General features: G+C 46.3%; 1 protein-coding gene across 12 annotated transcripts in view; it reads right to left on the bottom strand.

Annotated features, from left to right (window-relative positions):
* Positions 1 to 24,209, bottom strand: part of Tmcc3 (transmembrane and coiled-coil domain family 3) — a 314,545-nt gene that overhangs the window by 58,247 nt on the left and 232,089 nt on the right. Inside the window, 1 exon segment of one of the 12 annotated variants that reach the window (NM_001108084.2) lies at positions 13,473 to 13,725. The exons of the other annotated variants lie outside the window; for them this stretch is intronic. Coding sequence (NP_001101554.1) covers positions 13,473 to 13,550 — 78 coding nt within the window. The 5' untranslated portion in view covers positions 13,551 to 13,725. 12 annotated transcript variants of the gene reach the window in all.

Genomic DNA, 24,209 nt, shown 5'->3' with positions numbered 1-24,209 from the left:
AGAAGGGAGGAGAGAGGATAGAGGAGGAGAGAGGAGGAGAAAGAACAGGAGGAAGAGGAAGAGAAAGCCAAGATGGATTAGAACCACATGGCCAGGAGAAACTGTAAGTAGCAAAAGGTCTCATAGCTAGGGAGTAAGTTAGAATAGTGCTAGATCTGCCCTATCCAGGCACACAGTTTATAATTATAATAACTGGACTGTACGGTTTTTATATGGCTTATTAGGATTGAAAATTCCAGCAACAAGTGGCGCTCAACATGGGGACGCCATCTGCAGTGGTGCTTCACTAATGCTCTCTACCGTCCCAGAAGCAGGGTTCCTTGCTATTGCCCCAGTTTTGTGGATTCACGAACGAAACACGCACGTGCGCGCGCACGCGCGCGCGCACACTCACACACACACAGCACCATATTTAATATGCCCTAAGAACTGTCATGATGGGGAAGCAAAAAGATCAGCTGTGAGAAGTCAGGACAGAGAGATAGCCAACATGTAAGAGTTGGGGATCGTGGCCCGGGAGGGCTGTAGGCTGGCACAGCCAGGACGGAATATAGGTTTTAGCAATTAATAATTCAGGAATATCGGAGCAGAGAGTATGCTAGCCACATGGAGGTTTGGGAGTGGCCCCCACCACTGAACTGCTTAAGGCATATTAAATATAAGGCTGTGGGGTGTGTGTGTGTGTGTGTGTGTGTGTGTGTGTGTGTGTGTTTCAGTCAAGAATCCACGACATTGGGGCAGTATCGAGGAACTCACACTGCTGCTGCCAGGAGATTGAGTGGATTAATCAAATACCACTACACCAGTGAAATGTTGTCCTTTATAAGAGTTGCCTTGGTCATGGTGCCTCTTCATAGCAATAAAACCCTAACTAGGGCAGGGTTGCTCAATGCCCCTGAAGGGATCTAGCTAGACTCACAGGTTGAGAACCACTGCTTTAGGAGAAATAGTTTGGCAAGAGGAATTAAGTCACTTGGATGTTGTCACTGGCCCCTAGCCCCTCCTCCTGTTTGTTTGTTGCCCACCATTAAGTGAGTCCTCTTCGCCACCCATTCCCACTGCCATGAAGTTCTGCCTCAACATAAACCCAGAATCAATGGAACCAAAGACTACAGACTCAAACCAAGCAAAATCAGTCTTCCCTTCAGTTACACAGCTAATGTCAGGTGCTTTATCTCGGTGACGAAGCACCTGACACACACACTTACTGTCAAGGTAAAGCTGGAGAAGTTCACAATCTCAGGTCATCTCTTGCTTTCATTAGACACGTCTTAAGGTGTTTCTGCCTGAGTCACACAGGGCATGCCCCTTCCCTATGCCTGAAGATGAGCTCATGAGAACCCTAGGACAACACACGATCCTCCTGAAGCAAGGCATCTCACCTGGGAGGGTCAACAGAGGCACGCTTCTCAACTAGAGGCCCTCTCCTCATTCAGAAGATCACATGTGAGTGCTTTGCCCCGGCCACTGGCCATGCTACAGTGAGCCACGGCCGTCAGTACTGCTGCGCTCCACAGTCAGACCCTGAGATGCACGCGGCTGTCGAGTTCCTTCTGTTTCCTCAGACTCCCTTGTTGCTCTTTCACTGGGCTCACAAGCCCTTTGCCTGGTGCCAAAACAATCATCGGCTCTGACTGAATGGGCCTCACACTGTCAGAGAAATGGAGATCCATGCCAGCCAGTGATTCATCCTCAAACAGAGGGCACCTGCTCCAATTAGTGAGATTAAAATAGTACACTGCTGACTGAAGTCAAGTCCGGCCTTCATGATGATCACAATAGATTTACAAGGGACTTCTGACCCCACCCCGGCCCCTACACACAAATACAAACATTTTAGGTGCTAAAGTGTAGCTTTCGGTTAGGGCATGGCTTTTGGACAATGGTCACATGGAGGACTGTGGCCCCAGGCATCAACTGCCTCACGCTCCAAGTCAACACATAAGGAATAATTATGTTCAACCTTACTTCAAAATAACCCCGCACAACTTAGAATTTGCCCTCGCCGCACACTCCGGGCATGCTCTTTGAGCATCCTAATCCTCCTCCTTCTGGGAGTTATGCTGTCTAGCACAAGGCCTTCTACTGCCTGCCTCAGTTTCTCTCAGGTCACTATTAACCTAAAGACAGCACAGTGGAGATGCACACAGCCTGGAATGGCACAATGCATTCCCAATCTCCTTCAAGGATTCCCACGGGGGGAGGCTCCCATCCGCCTACCACAGTGGACGTCTACTCATTCCAAACAACACGTGTGTCAGCTTAAGTAATTAGTCTATACCTGGTTTAGCACCAAGAATGAGGTGTGACACAGAGAACACACATGTAGAAACTTCTGCATTGGGGTTGGGGATTTGGCTCAGTGGCAGAGCGCTTGCCTAGGAAGCGCAAGGCCCTGGGTTCGGTCCCCAGCTCCGAAAAAAAAAAAAAAAAAAAAAAAAAAGAAACTTCTGCATTGTGATGGTTCGATGTATGGTTTCTCAACCTCGAGAAAGTACGAAAGTGATTTGCATGCCACAGAAACCAGACTTAGGATGCTGGCATTTTACCCCGTGTCCACAGAGGTAATTTACCAACCACGCTGCACCGGGTTCCCTCCAGATAACCCCAGTGTAAGCTAAAAACTAAGCTAAAAACAATGTAAGTAGAAAATGCAGTGAGTGTACCAAACCTAAGAGCTTAGCCTTGGCAACCTCGAACATGCTCTTGGCATTCGCCGTAGCCTACGGTGAGGTAAACCGATCTCACAAAGCCCGAGCTAAAAGCCGAACGGCTTGTGTAGTCTACTGGATGCTGTACTGGAAGAGAAACCAGAATGGTTATGTGAGTATACGTTCCTACCACTGTAAAGTCAAAAAAAAAATCTTACTGAACTATTGACTTACTGGTCTAACTGAAACTTATTGGTCTCTGTGCATAATATAAGTATATTCGAAAGCGCACAATCACAACAAGACTAAAGGGAAAAAGAAAACAGAAAAAAAAAAAAGAGGAATCTAATATCTGACTCGGTTCCCCTGAAAATTTGGATTTGAGTTTCTTATTGGACAAAGTTGGGAAAATGTGCTTTTGGGCATCTTCTAGGCCACTATGTCCACTAAGTATTTCAGGATGGGATGTAGGACCAGCCGCACTGAGATCGGTACATTCCTTAATGATCCTGAATCCCACGGAGGGTCCACGGCAAAAGCAATGAAAAACAGGAGGGGCAGAGAGGAGGTTTCTCTTTTCAACCCAATCCGGCTGGTCCAGTCGAGGAGAAAGGCAGGGCACACATCACACACACACACACACACACACACACACACACACACACACACACACCTGCATGCAAGCCTCACCACTTGCTCACCACACACTCTGGGCTACAGCCTTCAAATTCAGACACCATTATTTACAGCATATTTAGCTGGCATAGTCACGGTGACTTTTTACATAAATTAAAGTTTTAAAGAGCGAGCTGATTCAGAAATATTAAGTAAATAATAGTGCAGGTGGCAACAGGCAGTGTGTGGGCGGCGTGGGAATGGCTGAAGTTTGGGAAACTCTGCGGTAAACTGTGAGTGACTCAACCAACATGGTACCTGTCAGCGTTTTCTAATGCCATTTCCGGTGGTGGTTCACACAGCTGGAAGGTAGGGGACACGTCCAAGTCTGTGTTCTCAACCATTGGTTTGCTCCTCAAAGTTAGAAACCTGCTGGAGAGTGACGTCACAGGTGATGAAGAAGAACGCTTTAAGAAGTGTACCTCTGATGCTGTGGGGAAGGGAGTGGCTGAGGAAGTGTGCCAGGACTGTGGCTTGGGGACTGGCTATATGGCAAAATGCTCGCTAGGAATGAAACAGAGCGAGAACTACCTCTGACATATAGACTTGAAGGTACATCTAGGTCTAGCATTTAAGTAGAAATGTCTGGCACTACACTGGAAGACATAGCATAAATGTCTGGTACTAAGCGGTAGAAACCACCTTCACTCTAGGTTAGGGTCAAGTCAGTGAACATGGCAGAAGTTGTACAGATTTGGAGAGTCACTGGGGTCTGACACTACATGGGTCTCGGCAGGCCACCAGACGCTCTGTCTATCCCCTGCTTCCCTCACCTCCTGCAATGAAACAGGCCATGCACTCCCTAGCCAAGAACCAGAGGAAGGTTTCTGGGCTGAGTTTAAGACTCGGCTGTTAAAAAAAAATGTTATATGCAGGTCAAACGTTCTTAATCAAAAGTTCAAAATAGTCTGACATGTTGGTTTTGAGACCAGCATGACGCAATGTGTAGAAAATGTCAAACCTGAACTTTATGTGATAGGCCACATAGTCCAGGCACGCAATATGACATGAAAGGACCTTTAAGCTATGTATATACGGGTGTATATGAAGCCCAAATGGTCTTTGAGTTTAGACTTGGGTGCCAAAGCCTTCAAGGTATTTTATGAGGCAGACACAAATATTCCAGAATCCGGAGAAAACCCGAAACGGACCACTTTTGATCTAAAGCGTTCCAGGTAATGGACACTCGATCTGTACACTGGCAACAGGTGGTGCTGAGCACAGAAGGTGCTGGAAGATTCTCTGGATGGGAGACTCACAGGACCAGATGCTGCAGAGGCAACGGTAGCCAGGTGGGAGGGCTCTCAAGCTACGCGCCTGCAGAAAGCACGAGGCACTATGCATCTGTGCATGGCTCCCCACTTCCTGTCCCAGCTGGCAAGGGGCCAGGTGAGGATGAGCTCACTTCACCGGCTTCATGCTGAAAACACAAAGAGGCTGAACGGGGCCTTGGGAAAGGTGCTCTGAAGTGGCGAGAATCCGGCGCGGCCAGAATCCGGCGCGGCCACGTGACCTTGTTCATTTGCTGCAGCTTGTCTTCCTCCTCCCCCACTGGTCTAACGCTAAATCACTCAAATACACGGCTGCCACCTAGAAGAGCCCCCACGCTTCTAAGTCCCATTCAATTAATTCTTCACTGAGAAGAACCGTGTGTGTTTGTGGCGGGGTATGTGCTCATGTGTGTGTGGGCGTGTGGGGGGTGTGCATTGGCAGGGTATATACTCGCGTATGTGTGGGCGTGTGGGGGTGTGTGTGTGCAATTTGCAAAGAACAGAGATCTATGTCAGGTGTCTTCCCTTATCACTTACCACCTTTTGTTGTTTCATTGATTTTAAAATTACACTTATTTGCATTTATTTGGTGGAGGGCGTGTGTGTGTGTGTGTGTGTGTGTGTGTGTGTGTGTGTGTGTGTGTGTGTGTGTGTGTGTGCTGAAGCCATACATAAGAATCAGAAGACAACTTGTGGGAGTCAGTTCTCTCCTTTCACCAGGTGGGTGTCAGGGATTGAACTCAGGTCATCAGTCTTGGCAGCAATCCCCTTTACTCACTGAGCCATCTCATCAGCCCGCCACTTGTTTTTTTTTATTATTTTTCTTTTCTTTTTTTTAAACAAAGGCAAGCTTTCTCACTGAATGCAAAGCTTGCTGTTTCTTAACCGTCGCACTGGACGGCTGGCAAGTGAACTCCCAGGATCTGACTGACTCTGCCCTGTAACTCTAGAGCTACAGGCCTTCTAAGCCATGCCCAGCCCTTACACAAGTTACTAACCTGTCATAGCAAGCATGCTAACCCAGTGAGCCGCCTCCCAAGTCCCTCCGCCCAAAGTAATTTTATGTTCATTCTCCTTAGTTAATTTAGATAATTTCCTGACAAACTTAGCAATTAACTTGGCCCCAGCAGTACAGATAGTATGGGTTTTAAAATATCCACCTGCTTTAAAATATACATTTGACATGTTTGTTTTAACTGCACAAAACAGTTTTTAAAGCAATTATTTTTAAAGGGATTCCCTGTGAAGACATTAGATAGAAAACAGTGAGTCAATCGATCTGTATTAGTTATATCATTTTACTGGTTACAGTTTGAGTGACTTATCTTTCCACTTCTGTTAACAGAATGGTCTTGAGCTAAGGTCTAAATTCCCTTCCAGGGTCCGGAACAGTGTGGGTCAATGGCAAAGAATGTGTTTACCATACGTAAGGGCCCTAGGTTCAGTCCCCAGCACGTGTGTGTGTGTGTGTGTGTGTGTGTGTGTGTGTGTGATATATATATGTGTGTGTGAGTGTGTGTGTTGTGATATATATGTGTGTGTCATATATATACATATGTGTGTGTCATATGTATAGATAGATAGATATAGATATAGATATAGATAGATAGATAGATAACACTTCAAGGAAGGTCTTACATGGTAAACCTTGGAGTCTGAACTCCCAACACTGCACCATATGAGGGATATAGGCTACCTGTCCTTTAAAGGACCTCATAAATGTCCTGGTGTGGCCACCAGGTTATCGTTTTCCCAGTTCATCTAAATCACTCTTCTTTATGCTCCTCAAACATCTTTCGAGCTGAGGCATTAGGGCCCTCGTTGAATGCCATGCATTTGCAGAAGTGAACACTAAAAAGGTCTGCCCCGTGTAGAGAGCACAGAGTGCTGGAAATCCTCCCACCCCCATGCCCAGGCTCCCACAGAAAGGCAGCCCCAGAAGTGGCAGGCAGCAGTGCTTCTACCTGAGCAGTCACTGATCATCTGGCAAGGGTTGGGGCCAAATGCTGCTGCTGCTGCTGTCACATCACCTAATGTATGCCACAGCTCTCCATGGGATGCACCCTGATAACTTCTGTAGAAAGGCAACTTGGGTTCCATGCCCATGGGTACACTACGGGGGTTCAACCAAAGGAGATACTCCACCTCAAAGTGACTTTCCAGAAGACTGCCTGGTGACCCCATGAGGGACACAGAACAAGAATGAGCATTCGTCTTAGCCAGGAAACAGATTTGCAGACACCTTTGGACTCCATACTCACAGGAGCAAGCACCTTTACTGTGAGTAGGAAAGTGGTCCACCCTCTGAAGACCCAATATCAGGCTAAAAGATAAATAGGTCCCTAATTTAAATACATTATTCATTTGGTAGGGATGCTTTGCCAGTGTGTATGTTTATGCAGCGTGCGTGTGTGTGTGTGTGTGTGTGTGTGTGTGTGTGTGTGTTGCCTTGGAAGCCAGAAGAGGGTGTCAGATCCCCTTGGTACAAGAGGTACAGATGGTTCTGAGCTACCATGAAGACACTGGGATTCAAAGCAGGGTCCTCTGGACTAGCATACAGAACTCAACCTCTGAGTCATCTCTCCAGCCCTGCTCTAATTATCTTAAACGGTGACCTTCCTTAATACCCTTTAAAACTTCTCTACACTCCTAAACAGAACCCTTACCCCGGGCTTTATAAAAAGTCCACAAGTTAGCATTCCCTACCATTCATTCAAAAGCTTTCCTTGGAATATAGGACTAGGCACCAAAGGCTCGAAAGGAGCATGTCGTAAGAGTCTAGGACACGCAAGTGAGGAGGTGCTTTGAGGGAGCCGTACATCTCCCTCTCTCTCAGAGCAGCCAAGTGGTTTATCAAGACAGGACTGCTTAAGGAGTCCATTCAGATTATTAACACATCAGAATTCACCCCAGCGGCTACCAGGGAAGTGGTTTAGACCAAGCGAGCTCCACTTAGAAGGCTAACGGAGGCTTGAAACCGAAGCACTCGTTTGTCCTGATGTGCATGTGATTGGTGTGTGCTGGCTATTGTTGTTACTACATCCTTCCCATACATGTTCTTTTTGCCTCATTGAAGAAAGATGCTCAACAAGTCCACCATTTCCCTACTGCTCACACCCCCACCCCCCCCAAACATCATTTGCACAGTGGCTAGAAGATGCACAAAGCAGGTAAACCGATGTTCCTTTTGGAAGGAATGAAAAGTCCTAATTCTGATTCACACAGTTCAGTGATTCAGAGCTCCGTCTTTTTTTCTATTGCCACCCCCTCCACCGAAAACACAAAAAACTGCAATTAAGAAACAGTGAGGCTAAAAACATTGCTGATTCTCCTGGAGATGTGGGGAATTTTCATCTGGGTTTTGGCTCCCGGAATTCAGGAAGTGTCTAAAGGAAAACAAATTTTGAGATCCAACTTGGTGGCAGCTGTCTCACTGCTCTGCAGCGGATGTGACAGGCATGTGTGAGCTGCTGCTGGTGGCTGGCAAGCCATTCTTCTCCAAAGGGAGAGCCGGCGAGCCTGCGGCAAAACATGGCTCAGAAAACATATGCACCATCAACCTAGCCCTCCTGATGTAAACAAACTGACTTGAGATACTCCCTATGGCCATAACTGGAGAATGAAACAAAACAAACTACTTACAAACTACTCAGTGTGCCGCCTCTCTGGGTCAGCAGCACCTACAAGAGTCAGTTTCTCTCTGTCCTACTTCCTGCCTGGGAACAAGCAAGCAATCAACTCACTGTTGCTCAGCTAGCTCCCCTGGGAGGGCCACCACACCTCCTGACAGCCTCTGACTGTCATTCAGCACCCGCTGGGAATGTTCCCAATGGCAGAGCACTTCAAAATGTGTGACAGGTGTGGCCCTCAGGCTCCACACAGGCTCTACCTAAGATACTTTTGTATCTACCTCAGGCATCAGATACTTTGTGTTTATTACGAGCTACGCTTTCTGTGAGAGGGAATTCTACATTGCTACGGGTCCACAGTATGAGTAAGATATACCCACCAGGTATCAAGCTGCCAGGGAGACGGGAGTGTTAACTTACTACCCAGCTTTTCCTGATGTGCGGGACCATAGCTTGGGCACAAAAGATGCTCAATGGGTTTGTCACAAAATTAGGAGTCTTTTAGCTTTCAGGCTCCTGGAACTTCCTGATAACACTGTATCAATATATAAATAAACAAAATAAGCTCGCCACCTATTGGGTTCTTACTATGCGCCTTAGGTTTATCAGGCCTTACCACCCCTACTGCATGGAGGAAACAAAGGCAAGGGATGATTGGAGGGTCCAAGAGATAGAGCAACCCACACTAGAGTGGACAAGCCGGGAGAAGGTGTGTCTGTGTGAAAAACAGTCTGTTCTCCCTTGGAGGCTCGGTAAAATAGAAACCAGTCAAAGTTCTAAGTGTCTGAAGGACCAACTGCAGAGATGTCAAAGAGAGCCCAGGGGTTGACAGTATAACAGGAGACAGCAGGAGAGTAATGCCAAGGGACCGTTCTAACAGTAAGAAAAAAAATTCCCTTCATACAGATGAAAGCAGTAACATTTGAATCACACAATTGTCAATTAAAAGAAATAATCTCTCACTTAAGATTCAAACACACAATGTGAGGAGTGGACTGACACCACCTGTTCTATTGGTGTCCTCTACTGTGATGGTCTGTATGTGCTCGGCCCAGGGAGTGGTACTATGGCACTCCTGTTGGAGTGGGCGTGGCCTTGTTGGAGTGGGCGTGTCACTGTGGGTGTGGCTTTAAGACCCTCATCCTAGCTGCCCAGAAGCCAGTATTCTGCTGGCAGCCTTCAGATGAAGATGTAGAACTCAGCTCCTCCTGCACCATGCCTGCCTGGATGCTGCCATGTTCCCACCTTGATGATAATGGACTGAACCACTGAACCTGTAAGCCAGCCCCAAGTAAATGTTTATAAGACTTGCACTGGTCATGGTGTCTGTTCACAGTGGTAAAACCCTAAGACATCTACCATTTCCAATAGGGACTAGAGTCTCAGAAAAGTGATTTGGGGCCTTGTCCTGGTGATCGCCCAGTTGGGAGCTATGTCTCTGTCCATGGAGCCCCAATAGTTTGTAGGAGGTTGGTCTAGTTCTGCTTGTACTCAAATGCTGACTCTGTACCCCAAGGTGAGCAGATCCTCAGTATACCAGTTTCAGTTGTGTAAACCTTGCTCCCCAAATTGTCCATGGTTAACAAAGATGCCTACAGCCTGGGCTGGGCAGTAGAGTGGGCAGAGTGAGGATTCCAGGCTTGGGGTCTTAAACAGGGACCAAGAGAAAAAGAAAGGATGTTGGAGTGGAGGGGGTTGGGGAGAAGCCACCATGGGGTAGGTGGATCAGGAGCCCATGGCCATGAGGATCAGCCTGCTGGAGTAAGAGGAGTCATCCCAGCAGAACATGAAAAGTGATATTTCAGGGTAGATATCTGGGGGTTACTGATGGGGAAATAGCAAAACAGCACAGACAGTTGGTATCTGCCCAGCTCTAGTGCTTTAAGGCTTCTAATAAATATAAAGGTTTCGTGTCTCTTATTTGTGAACTAAATGATCTAAGATAGGGTAGAAACCCCCAAATTATATTTACATATTCAATAATATCCAACAACAATTTACAGCTGTACCCAAGTGGCTAAAGGCTATACCAAGGGGCATTAGGGAACATTTAAAGTGACAACTAACTAACAAAAGAAAAAGAAAGGGGAGGGGCTGGAGAAATGGCTCAGCAGTTAAGAGCACTGACTGCTCTTCCAGAGGTCCTGAGTTCAAATCCCAGCAACCCCATGGTGGCTCACAACCATCTGTAATGGGATCTGATGCCCTCTTCTGGTGTGCCTGAAGAGAGTGACAGTGTATTCGCAACATAAAAGAATAAATAAATTAAAAAATATATTTAAAAACATCTGTAAAAAGAAAAAAAAAACAGATTCACATATTAACAAAAACCAGTTAAAATGTGGAAGACAGATTGTCTGTATTCTTAATATAAGCTTTGATGATAGGCTCTGACTATCTAGGGCATAAAGAAAACAACAACACAGGTTCTAATTATGTATGCGCTCTCTTTTAAAGAAGAAAGATGTTATGTGTGTCAAGTTAACAAGCATCATTTTTTAGTTTTACAAAGATGAAGTTTAAAACTGTGAATGACTCTGGCTTTTCAGCTTCTCCACAGCAAGTGGGTGGGGGGGAGTCATTTGTTACATTGAGGCCTTTGCTGAGGGGGAGGGAGGGGAGGAGAATCTAGGTTAGTCTACCTGGCTGTAAAACTAGAGCTCTGAAATGTTAAAGTGGTCCCCTGTCTCATTACCATCTAGTCTCAAAGGTTTAAAACCGTCCAGCAAAAGTGATGTGTATTTCCCAGTTATCTCAAAGGGAATCTTTTAAATGACCATTGTTAATCAACAAGGTGGTTTTTTTTTTGTTTGTTTTTTTTTTGTTTTTTTTTTTCCAGGGAGGAAACTGATTCCTTAAAGGTCAGTCACCTCTGCCTTCACCTCAGTGGGTTTTTAGGGAAAGCCAGTTTGCCGAGGCAGGGATTCTTTCTAAATCCTAGTTTGTTTCCAATGAGAGAGTTAAGATCACAACTTTAAGCCCTTGTGCGGGTTTGGTGCGTTCCCTTTGCACAGCGTACTTTTCTGAGTGTAATGAGAAATGCTTTTTTATAGCTCCATCAAATTGACTTCCACCAAGGAGCGCCTAACGGGGTGCTGCCTTCTGCCACTGCAAAATTGCTTTTGCTGTACCTTCATTACAGCGGACTTATTGCAGCCTTAAGGAGGGATGCAAAATTACACCAGCCCCACTAGAGAAAAGTTCTCATGTTAGCTCTCCGGATGCCTCTAGGTCTCCACAGGAAGGCAGACCAAAAAGAAAACAAAACAAAAACAAATAAACCAACAAACCTAAATTCAATGCCAGTCGGGGCAGTGCATGCCTGTAATTCCAGCATTCAGAAGGCTAAGCAAGAGGATTATGGATTGGAGGCCAGTTTGGGCTACACAAGGAGACCTTGTTTCAAAAAACAACCCCCAAACAACAGCAACAACAACAACAAAAGCCCCTAAAAGCAGACAGTCCAGAAGGCTAAATTGGCTAAATCTCTAGGAGGGGCCTTGAACTGTGATCTGGGCCTGCTCAAATCCAACCCTCTTCTCTCTCATGGCTTCTACTCCTCACTAGGTTTCATCTGCCCAGTGGACTAATTACGGAGAATAACCAGTACATCCCGCGCCTAACTCGGTTTACTTGTAAATCCAGTATCTCTCTACTCATAATGTAACAAGTAAAACATGGTGAGCAGGATTTTAAAGAAAATAAATCCCCTTGACTGATGTCTTGGTCACTTTGAGGAGAGATAGGTGCGGGGAAGACACTAGTGTCTGCAAGTCAGCTACTCTTTCCATCACGTACCTGAGTGTGTGAGCGCCGGTCCCTACCTCCAACTGACAGGCAACAACTCTTGAATTTTAGAAATCTCATTCCAAGAGTTTTGTCAACAGGCTCACCATCCCACAAGAGGTTACCAACCCTGCTTGCTTACAGAGACCATTGAGTTCTGACGACGCAGGCTCTCAAATGATCTCAGCATTACAGTCTCACCTGTGAACGACACGATCACGTTTATCCCCACCCCCACCCCTTACCTTCCTTCAGTCAGCTGTGTTCACCAGTAGTTGCCCTCTCACACAAACTTCTGACCGCAGGTAACCAAAACTCTAAATGTTTTTCTTAGGGAGTTTTGGAATACTTTCCTGGTGCACTGTTAGGAAACTTCTAAAGAAACCCAGAAAGAGTCGGTCGATGCAGGAGCGATTATCCCGAACACATTAAATTTGTGTTAAAAAAATCATTTTTCCTAAACTGATTAAGAGGCGCTAAAGTGAAAAGAGAAACGAGGTAAACATGTCACTTCGGGGACAATCGATTACTGTTTCAAATTGTAACTGCACACTCACATTCTGTATAAAGGACCCCTGCATAAGCCCGTCACTTATAGCCCCAACTTGATCTTAGAGGTGGAGGGGTAGAAACTATGTCCGTTCTGTCTCTAAGAACTTTATACAAGGAAGCTGACATCGAATCCCCTGTTCCTCGGACAAGCCAGAAGTTGGGAGGCTCAGAGAACAACTCCAGGTGTCGCCTGCCAAAGTGGAGGAGGTGCTGTTTCAAATGGCACTTTAATCAGCCAAGAGGAGACAGGATCGGGGTGGGTTGGGGTAGGATGGGGGTGGGGGGCTGGGGCTCACATCCTTACTGGACACCTGAGCTGCCCAGAAGGGAAGGTGTTCCTCAGGGGGGCCAGAGCTGTGGCTGTGGCCTCCGTCTTTATAATGAAGCCCTCCATGGCCGGTCTCCACAGCTTGCTCAGAAGAGCTATTTTCGCTCACAGCCAAAATCAGCAACAGCAAATTACGCTGCAAACCGTGGCGAAGGCGCCCCCTCTGCACGGCTCCCAACTCCGGAGCGTCCACGCCGAGATCGACTTTTGATCTAGGCAGCGCGTCCCGGGCGCACGGTGCAGGGGACTCGGCTGCGAGGCTGGGGACGCAGCAGCAATGCAGAGCCCCGCAGGTGGCTGTGCCGGGAGCCAGATCAAGGGAGTCCCGGGAGCCCCCCCGCAGGCAGCGTGCGCTCTCTGGCGGGGAGGAGAGCCGGACGGGCTACAACGTCGTGGAATAGGGCTGACTAGCTCCGATTCCAGCGGTGACACCGCGTCCCCGGGCCGCAGGTTTTCCCCGGACCTTCCCGGCGGAGAGAGACCGGCGATGGGTTCCGCGGTGCTGTGTCTCCCAGCCGACCCGGCCCGCACCCTCCCCACGCAGACTCGCACCCCCACGCCGCCCTGTGCGCGCCCTCACCCGGCTCTTGCAGCGGTGGTGCCGGCCGGGGTCGGAGTAGGTCCGGTCCACAGTGAGCGCCGTGTCGCTGCCCGGCATGTCTGCGCTTAGACTGACAACTTTGCGTTCTCGGGGGCCGCCGCTCCACTCGGCGCCGGGTGGCAGCTGCCCGCCGTGCTCCGCTCACCCTCGCCCCGGAGCCGCGGCCGAGGGGGGTGGCGCGGGCGGCTGCAGCTGCTGCCGACACCCCGCGGCCCTGCGCCGCCGCTGCTGGGGTGGGGAGGCGGGCGACAGTCTCCGCCCCTTCCCCCGCTCCCCGCCCCTGCGCCCCGCGCGGCGCCTAGACCCGCTCCAGGTGCCGGGCTCAGCTGCCCTTTCTGCCTGCAACCGGGGCCCACGCGCTCCCACGGCTCCCACGCCTCCCCCGGCTCAGATGAGCGATGCCGGCACAGGTTATGGACCCACTTGAGTGTGATAAAAGACGGGTTTGAGCATGAGGTTGCCGGTACCTTAAGGGCTGCCTATATAAATATGAATGAAATATATATGTATATATATTTCACTCAACAGGACACTTACTTGCTGGACAGCTACGCTGGACCTGGACAGTCGGCTAAAGATTCCAGAAGGGAGGGACATTTTCCCATCTAGAATTCCACAGAGCCGCACTCCCACTGTGTTGTGTATCTTAATTGTGCTTGTGTGACTCACTGTGTTGTAAGCTACTTTGAAACCCGGACATCTTTTCACTTTAGCGTTCTCTAGTCTCAGCGAGTGCTCCCTGCCCACAAAGGATCTGGAGTCTGAGAGAAAAAGTACTGATTGGTAATCGATGGGGTATTGGTTGCCTAACCCCAAATTCACTACATAAGGTCCGGTTATGTTGGAATCCACTCTGAGACCGGATTGGCAGGTTTAGATCACTGATCCTAACAGGCCCAGAGTGCACTGTGATCTGCCTACAGGGAGGGGAGGAGGTGTTTATCCCCTAGCTGGCTGAGGCAAAACAGGTCTGTGCATTTGGAAAACAAAACAAAACAACACCTCAAGGTGTCGGTTTAGTAGGTGGTTTCTGGCACAAAGGTAGAAGAATGGAGACTGGGGTCTGGGGCTGGGGTTGGGGAGGGGCTGTACTTTAAACATTAAGAAGGTTAGCTTTGCTTTGTGGGTGTTTGGCAAGCTGCCGGGCTTCCTGAACCAGGACTTGACAAGATCAGAACAAAAGTCTAAGAGGTCTGTGAGAGGCACTGTGAGAGGCACTGATGAAGGATAAGGAACTCCGGCTAGGAGGTCATTACAGAGACTGAGGATGACCTGACCTACGTGTCCTGTACAAGGAGACCAGAGAACCAAAGCATGTCTGCTCAATGGAGTATTAGACAAGTGTAGCAGATGCAGCAGCCCTCTAACTACGGAGTCATTCTAACATGTATAGTTAAGAGAAGAAAAGCAAGGTGCCGGATAATATAGGGTGTTCTACTGTTTATTGAAAGTGCAATGTGTATCAGACAGACAGACAGACAGACAGACAGACAGGCAGGCAGGCAGGCAGGCAGGCTATATACATGGCACATTTCTGACAAGATTAAAAACTACAGAAATAAGAGAACAAGCAGCTGAAGTTAGGAAATGGAGACTGGGCAGTACAGAGCAGATGGGAGGGTTGGTTATTGATCTTTTTTTTTTTTACTATGTACGCATCTTAAACATGGTCACATATTAACTACACAAAAAGTAGAGTAAGTTATTAAAACTTAAGAAGAATCGGAAACCCAATCTAAAGCTATTTAAGGGGAAAAAAAAAACCTTTACAATAAAACACACACACACACACACAAACACACACACACACACACACACACACACACACACACACACACACACCAGGCCCAAGAGATTTTCAGGTAAATTCTTTCAAGCAAAAGATAGAGATTGTGTATGTGTGTGTGTGTGTGTGTGTGTGTGTGTGTGTGTGTGTGATTTCAGTCATGATGTCCAGAGAAGCTTCTGTGATATACAATATTGAGCAGAGGTTTAGGAAGTGAGAGAAACAGTAGTAGCATGAGGGTTTGAATGAGAAAGCCCCCCCATAGGCTCATAGATTTGAATGTTTGGTCACCAGGGATGGACACTATTCAAAAGGTTTTGGAATGTGGTCTCCTTGGAAGTAAGTCACTGGGAGTGGGATGTGAGGTTTCAAAAGTCCATTCCAAGTCTAGTGTCTTTCTCTTCTGGCTGCCTATGGATCCGGGTGTAGAGCTCTCAGTTCCTTCTCCAGCACCATGTCCACCTGAATGCTGCCATGCTTCTCGCCATGATGACAATGGACTAAACCTCTGAAACTGTAGGCAAACACCAATTAAATACTTTTTTTATTGAGGTTTGGTCTGTTGCTATGTATTGTAATGCTACATTCTGTACCAGAAGCTTTTGTTGTGCAAACCTTGTTCCTTCATTTAAAACTATTGGTTAAATAAAAATGGCTACAGCCAATTACTGGAGAGGTTAGAGGTAGGTGGGTTTTCAGTTACCTGGCTGGAGGTTGCAGAGAGGGAGAGAAGGACTCAGGAGGAGGAAGAGAAAGCTGCCCTGGGAGGAGACGACCCTGAGCACATGGCCAGGGGAAACAGAAGTATTTGGGGTCCACAGGAAGTAGCCAGGTCAGCAGTTAGAAAAGTAGATTAGGTGTTACCCTAGTAATTACCAAAGCCAAATAAAATTACCCATCGTCCCAGTCTCTTCATTTGTAAGCTAGACGGGGATATTAAATTTAAACTGGTTTTACTACACTTTTGAAAAGTCGTGGTCAGTGTGTCTCTTCACAGAGGTGAAACACTAAGACATGTTGGAGTCTAGGAATTTCACATAAATGAGCAAGTCAAGAGTTTTGCAGCAAGCACAAAGAGAGGAGCTCAAGGGAGAGCAAGGAGAAGGGCCATGTTCCCTCAAAAGCTCATGGAGGATGAGGGGGAAGGGCTGCCTCAGAGGATGAGACCATACAGGGACTTTGAGGCCATTTTCAGAACTTTGAGTTTCATCGAGAGGAAAACAGAAGTTTATGAAAAAAATTTTAAGGAATTTGCAGCATAATTTGCCTCTTTCACATAAGAGAAGACAGATTCTCTCACATGGCACACAAAAATCAATACCAGGTCGGTTTTAAAAGCAAGGGTCTTGAGGGTGAAAGCTTAGCAAGAAGTTTGGCGACCTGAATTCAATGCCTGGCACCCATGTGGATGTTCTCAAAAGTGGTCTTCTGGTCTCTGTACATACAGCTTGGAACTCGATCTCACACACCACACACACACACACACACACACACACACACACACACACACACAACACGCACACACACAATGTAAAATTATCCTTTAAAGATAAAGAAAACAAACTTTTTCTGTAACTTCAATTTTATCTCAAGTCATAAAAAGCAGGTTTCCCAAAGCGTAAACAGCAAACATTTAACAACCTTTAAAAAAACATGCTAACAGCATTAGAAACACATTTCTGTCTAGGAGAAGAAATACTAAAGTGACAACAGGCGTCACAGACTGAACCCCAGCTTTGAAAAAAAATCAGTTCACAAACACTCCTGAGGAAAAAAAAAGATCCAGCCACAAAACCTGCAAGCACTCTGGGTTCAGCATAGAGATTAAAAATACAAAAAACTTACAGGGAAACAGCTTATTTCCTTAGGAAAACAAAGTCATTCCAGAAAAATATTAAGAAACATATAAGCACTGTAAACCTAGCTTTTACACACACTCTCTTTCAAGATTACACTTGTAAAGCCAATGCAGGCATTATGATACACACCTTTAACCCGGGACAGGCGTTATGGTACACACCTTTAACCCCGGACAGGCATTATGGTACACACCTTTAACCCAGGACAGGCATTATGGTACACACCTTTAACCCAGGACAGGCATTATGGTACACACCTTTAACCCGGGACAGGCATTATGGTACACACCTTTAACCCAGGACTTAGGAGACACAGGAGGGTGGCTCTTCTCTAAACCGTGAGTCTGAGGCCAGGCTCCTCTACATAGTGAGTTCCAGAACAGGCAGAGTTTTGCAGAGAGACCATCTCTTTTATATATTACATAAAAAGGCAGGCAATAAATGTGATGTTTTTAATCCCTAAGCTTGGAATTCAAGTCATAGCTAGGAATACTTTTGCAGATAATAAAGCTTGACAGTCTGTTACTATCAAGTCCTCATGCCAGCATAATCTTTCAAAGATCCTTCTTACAATCTAATGGGTTTTTCTCCTCCTCATTCCCGTCTGATACTGGACTTGTCTCCCAGCTACTTACAACTCCTTAGCAAGTACAGTGTGTGTGTGTGTGTGTGTGTGTGTGTGTGTGTGTGTGTGTGTGTGTATGTGTACACACACATTTAGCAAGGCCAGAGTGTCAGAGTGTTCTGGGAGCTCTCCAACATGCCACAGTGGGGTCTTGATCTGTGCCCCCGCAGGCCTCAAACTTGACATCTATATCCAGGTGTCTCTTAGAGGTTCATCCTGGAATGCTGACACTTAAGGAGAAAGATTCATCAAAACTATCGGGCTCGTTCACATCTCAACAGAAAGACCATGTTATTTATTGATTTAGCTCCTTTAGAATTATTTCAACAGCCACAATAGCCATTCTACGGGTGCTCATACAAAATATTTTTTTAAGTATACAAATTAGGCAGCACAGCAGCGAGCTCCCCGGGAAAGGAAGAAAACAAGTAGTGTTTATCACTGTTTGGTTCTCCTTTGGAGAGAGGACCCAAAGACAAAACAGACCCTTTGGAGGCAATGCCAGCACCTAAGGAGAGAGGTGGTTTAGATGAGGCAGGCTTGACAGGGTCCCGTGACTTAGTCACAACCAATTAGAGTCACCCCTGAGACTGGCTGGCCCTCCCGGGAAAGAAATGCACCTTCAGTGACTATTGCTAAGCCTTGGAGGGGAGGCCTGTTGCCATGATAAACATCCTCTATACTTTACAAAGACAGCCTCCCTGGGAAAGGATCATGCAGTGGAGAAAGGCTCCATCTTGACTTGTTAGAGCACTAGAGGCTGCCTTTTCTGTCGCCTGTTGCTATGTGACAAACCACTCTAAAAGATTGGCTCACAATAACCTACTATCTTTTGTTGGTCCGTTGGTTCTCAACTGAGGATTGGATAGCCCTCCTGGGGAGGTGGCTTTCCTCTGTTCCGTGTGTGTGTGTGTGTGTGTGTGTGTGTGTGTGTGTGTGTGTGTGTGTGTGTGTGTGTCTAGGGCTGGCCAAACCTCTGTCCCATTCTTTATGTTCACATATTATCTTAAATCAACTTTAATGCTAACAGCCTCTTTCACCAACCCCATCTCTGCATGAGGATACTTAGATTCCATGACATGGTGGCTGGGTTCCAAGAGATTAAAATCAAAACTGCCAAATCTCCCAAGGCCTACCTGGAGCTGGTGTCAACACCGCTGTGACATTCAGCTGGTCAAGGTGAGTCAGACAGATGGGGAAGAGGCTGCTGGCTGCCATCTTGGCAGTGGCTTCACCACCCTAGCCATACCTATCCCTTCTTTTTCAGAAGTGTGCTCCTCTTTTTGCTTAGGGCATTTGCTTAGGTTTCTGACTCATGTAAACTAAGGGATCCTGAACAATAAACCCAGCCTTTGGTGTTTTCTATGGGCAGAAAGACGATGAGAAGGGCATCCTTTCAAAAGAAAGCAAGAACTGTGGCTAGCGCAGATGGTATATTAACAGAGAACCCTAGTGGGGACACGGAGTGCTTGCAGGCCATTGTCGCTGCAGCTTCCCTATGGTCTATGCCAGGCGGCCTCTTGTGAATGGTTTTAATTACTGCCTGCACTGATGTTAATAGTAAAAGTTACAGGGTCTTATGAAATTTAAGTATTTCAGGAGAGGATTTCTATTCCCTCCTCACATTCTAGTTTACCAGAAGGAAAGGATTATGCCTCCTTCTGGATAAGTGTGTCTATTCCTGCCAGTTCTTAGCACTGTACTCATGTTCATTTGTTGGATGGATGGATGAAATATGAATGGATAAATGGATGAATGACAGATGGATGGATGGATGACAGATGGATGATGGATGGATGACAGATGGGTGGATGACAGATGGATGGATGGATGGGTGACAGATGGATGGATGGATGGATGGATGGATGGATGGGTGAAATATGGGTGGATGAGGAATGGGTAGATGATGGATGGATGACAGATGGATGGATGGATGACAGATGGATGATGGATGGATGGATAATAGATAAATACATGGATGGATGATGGATGGATGATGGATAGATAAATAGATAGATAGATAGATAGATAGATAGATAGATAGATAATAGATAAATACATGGATGGATAGATGGATGGATGGATGGATGGATGAATCCAACATATTTTTCAGCATCTTCTTGTTTTATAGACAGTAGAGTGTTAAGAAACAACCAAGGTGTATGCAGAAGACAGTGTTTGCCTTCAGAAGGATTGAAACATTTCCTGAATGGTAGATGTTATTAATTTTGAGATATTCTATAGTTATTGACGTTTGTGACTTTCCAGTTATTTTATTGAACAACTTTGATGAGACAGGCTCTTATGAACCATAAAAAGGAATATAAAAGGAGAAGGATTCCATGAAGGCGCAGTCTGTCTATTCCAAGAATCACCATCTGCCCCATCCCCTGAAACCCACTACAGATGCCAAGGTTGTCATTTTCTGGACACAGGAGGACATGGTCTCTTCATAACTCTCACCTCCCAGAGTAGCTCAGGCTTGCAGTACCTGAAGTCTGATTTATTAGTGAATAACCAAGCCTTTTGTGAAGGAAAGTGTTACTCTCTTTTTATCTTCTATTTTAATTAAATTATACAGAAAGTATTCCCTTCAGGGAAGAAATTTCTAAAACTAAAACCAGAGCCTTTCCTCCTTAAGTTTTAGAGCTAGAGTGAGCAAATGAAAGGATACTTTGTATTTTAAAAATTTATTCAAATAGTTCAAATTAAATACATTATGCTCAGATATATATCTGATAGCAAAAGTTGAAGATGTTTAGATTGGGGCCTGTGGTGGTTTGAGAGAAAATGGCTCCTATAGCCACATAGGGAGAGGCATTGTTAGGAAGTGTGGAGTAAGTGTGGCCTTGTTGGAGTAGTTGTGGCCTTGTTGGAGTAGGTGTGGCCTTGTTGGAGTGGGTGTGGCCTTGTTGGAGCAGATGTGGCCTTGTTGGAGTAGGTGTGGCCTTGTTGGAGTGGGTGTGGCCTTGTTGGAGCAGATGTGGCCTTGTTGGAGTAGGTGTGGCCTTGTTGGAGTGGGTGTGGCTTCGTTGGGGGAAGTGTGTCACTGTGGGGGTGGGCTCTCAAGTCTCTTATGAGATTTGCCATTGTCATAGAATCTCTTCACAGCAATAGATATCCTAAGACAGGGCCCAAAAGCTGCTAGGCCTATTGCAAGGAAAACTGCAAGCTCCAATTTTAATTACTTGCTTTATTGCCAACTGCAAATGACCACCCTTACAGTTAGCTTCTGATACAGCGTCACCCATATGACTATACAGAAATGACTTCCATTGTTTACTTACAGTCAGCAATGATCTGGCACAGAAGCTCAAAACTTCCACTTTGCAATATGTTGCTAAACGGAAGAAAACACACACAACAAAGTGGGAAGACTCAAATTGACACAGTAGGCTGGCCACCTTGCCGCCCAATATTCCCAGTGCCTTTTAAAGCAAATGAAATGAATCCATGTTCCAGATTCCCAAGAGCAATGATTATCAAAGAATACGCTACAGGCAGCCTTCAGAGGTACCGGAGCTCTGCTCCAAAGTTTTGCCTCTGTGTAGATCTGAGGCTATGTTAACAAGAACAAAAAAAAAAAAAAGAAAGAAAAAAAAAAAAAACCAAACCCATATTTTACCTCATTAAAGTCTAAAACTGTTGCTTTTGTGAAAGAGCTTGTTAAGATGAAAAGACAGCAAATATTAACATAACCATGTATCTAACAAAGACAAGTGTCTAGAGTGCATTATGAACTCCCCAGAGAGCTGGGTGTGGTGTCATGTCTTTAATCCCGCACTTGGGAGGCAGAGACAGGAGCATCTATCTATGTGAGTTCCAGGTCAGCCAGGACTACAAAGCAGCATCCTGTCTCAAAAAACAAAACAAAAGAGAATTGGTTTTGTTTTGTTTTGTTTGTTTGTTTTAAACAGGGGTTGGAGATGGCTCACTGGGTAAGAGAACTTATTGTTCTTCCAGAGGAACCGAGTTTAATTCCCAGCACCCACCTGGTGGCTCACAACCTTTTCTTTCAGGGGATCTGAAACCTTATGATGTACCTACACATATGCAGGCAAGACACCCAAAAAGATAAAATAAAATAAATATCTAAAATATGTTAAAAGCTCAAGAATTCCTTAGGGTAGTACCGTGTGTGTGTGTGTGTGTGTGTGTGTGTGTGTGTGTGTGTGTGTGTGTGTGTTGTATGTATGTACGTGTGTGAATAGTGTGTATATGTGTGTAGCTTGTGTGCATGTATGTGTTGTATGTATGTATGTGTGTAGTGTGCATGTGTAGTTTGCATTTCGACACATATAAGAATGGTAAACAAGGCAGCTCAAAGCAATGATGGTATTAATAATAAAGCTGGATCTATGAAGAGTTGGTAATTTTAAAAGAATCCTTAGTAGGATTACAGGAATCCTTAGTAGGTCTACAGGTTTATACCACCGGCCCCAGTAGTTTGGCAGAGTTTACAAGACTAAACTGTGCAAGACCATCTGACCCAGCAATTGCACTCCTGGGCGTTTACCCCAGAGAGAAGAAAACGAGGTTATGCTGATACCGATCCGCAACTGTCTACAGCAGGTCAATAGACCGCATCAAAACCCAGAAGCAGCCCAGGGGTCTGAAGAGGCAAATAAACATCCATGTCAGGGAGCACACGGCATGGAACATCCATGTCGGGGAGCACACGGCATGGAACATCCATGACGGGGAGCACACGGCATGGAACATCCATGTCGGGGAGCACACGGCATGGAACATCCATGTCGGGGAGCACACGGCATGGAACATCCATGACAGGGAGCACACGGCATGGAACATCCATGACAGGGAGCACACGGCATGGAACATCCATGACAGGGAGCACACGGCATGGAACATCCATGTCACGGAGCACACGGCATGGAACATCCATGTCAGGGAGCACACGGCATGGAACATCCATGACGGGGAGCACACGGCATGGAACATCCATGTCGGGGAGCACACGGCATGGAACATCCATGTCGGGGAGCACACGGCATGGAACATCCATGTCGGGGAGCACACGGCATGGAACATCCATATCACAGAGCACACGGCATGGAACATCCATGACAGGGAGCACACGGCATGGAACATCCGTGACAGGGAGCACACGGCATGGAACATCCGTGTCACGGAGCACACGGCATGGAACATCCATGTCAGGGAGCACACGGCATGGAACATCCATGTCAGGGAGCACACGGCATGGAACATCCATGACAGGGAGCACACGGCATGGAACATCCATGTTGCGGAGCATACTAAAGGAAAGCAAACTACTTCTATGCAACAGCGTGGATGGGGCTCCAAGAAAATGTGCCACAATAAAAGCCAACCCCCAAAGGTTGCGTACACCACAGCTTCTCTTACATCTTTGAAGTGCTAACACTATAAACAGGGAGATGAGTAGTGGCCAGGGGCTGGGACCTGAAAAGATGGTGGTGGTGGGCGATGGGTATGGTTACTGAAGGGCCACATCGGGGCTCCCATAGTGGTGGGACCATTTTGTATCTTAGGAGCAGTGGTGGGTAGAATTATCTAGGCCATTAAATAACCGAGAACTAAGTTGCACACACACGATACACATAGGTGGTCCCGATTTCTGATAGCTTGACTTACAATGTTTTCACTACAAAGACATGAAAGCAATGTGCATCCTGTAGAAACAGTGCCTTGCATTTTTGTGTGAGGAAAGCAGATGCCATCATTGTGTGTGTGTGGAGGGCAGAGGATCAATCGCTTGCTGGAATCGTTTCTCTTTCCACCATGTGGATTCTGGGGATCAAATGCATGTTGTCGAGCGTGGTGGCCAGTGCCTTTATCCAATGAACCATCTTGTTGGGCTCTGTGTGCTTTGATTTTTAATCTTTTCCTGGGCTAGCAATTTGCAGCTCAACGCTTTCCTGCTATGCCCAGCAGAGGAAGAGAGTCGCACGGCCATGTCAGCCACACTGCAAGGTTTGACAGTAAACAGAGCTTCGACTTAACAATATTTTCTACTTACCATAAGGTTGAGGAGTGTATAATCCCATTTAAGTAGAGTATCAGTGTGTAAGTAGATTTGGAAAATCTAAACAGACAGGAGCATACACTAAACATTACTACTGTATTTTATTCAAACAACAGTTGTACAAGGTACTACTACAGGGGCGGGAGAAGTAAAGGGTGTATATGGTCTTTCAATATTATTCCTTACAACTATGTCTGAATCAATAGTAAACTCATAATAAAAAGTTGAACTAAAAGATGCAAAAGGTTGTGATGTCCCTTTGCCCCAGGAAAAACTCCAGATGTGGGAAGGAAGGGAATCAATATAGTAAGGGGGAGCCTTTGATATAGGGATGCTTTCCTGGAGCTGTTGTCTGCATATACATGTTCTTCTCACATGGTGTAGAAGCTCAGGGCCGGGGGGAGGTTGTGTGTGGTGC

This window comes from Rattus norvegicus, chromosome 7, assembly GCF_021556685.1.
Source record: "Rattus norvegicus strain SHRSP/BbbUtx chromosome 7, alternate assembly SHRSP_T2T, whole genome shotgun sequence".
In the NCBI taxonomy this organism is placed as follows: Eukaryota; Metazoa; Chordata; class Mammalia; order Rodentia; family Muridae; genus Rattus; species Rattus norvegicus.
The sequence above is the reverse complement of the archived record's forward strand: the minus strand, read 5'-3'. Positions and strand labels throughout refer to the sequence as shown.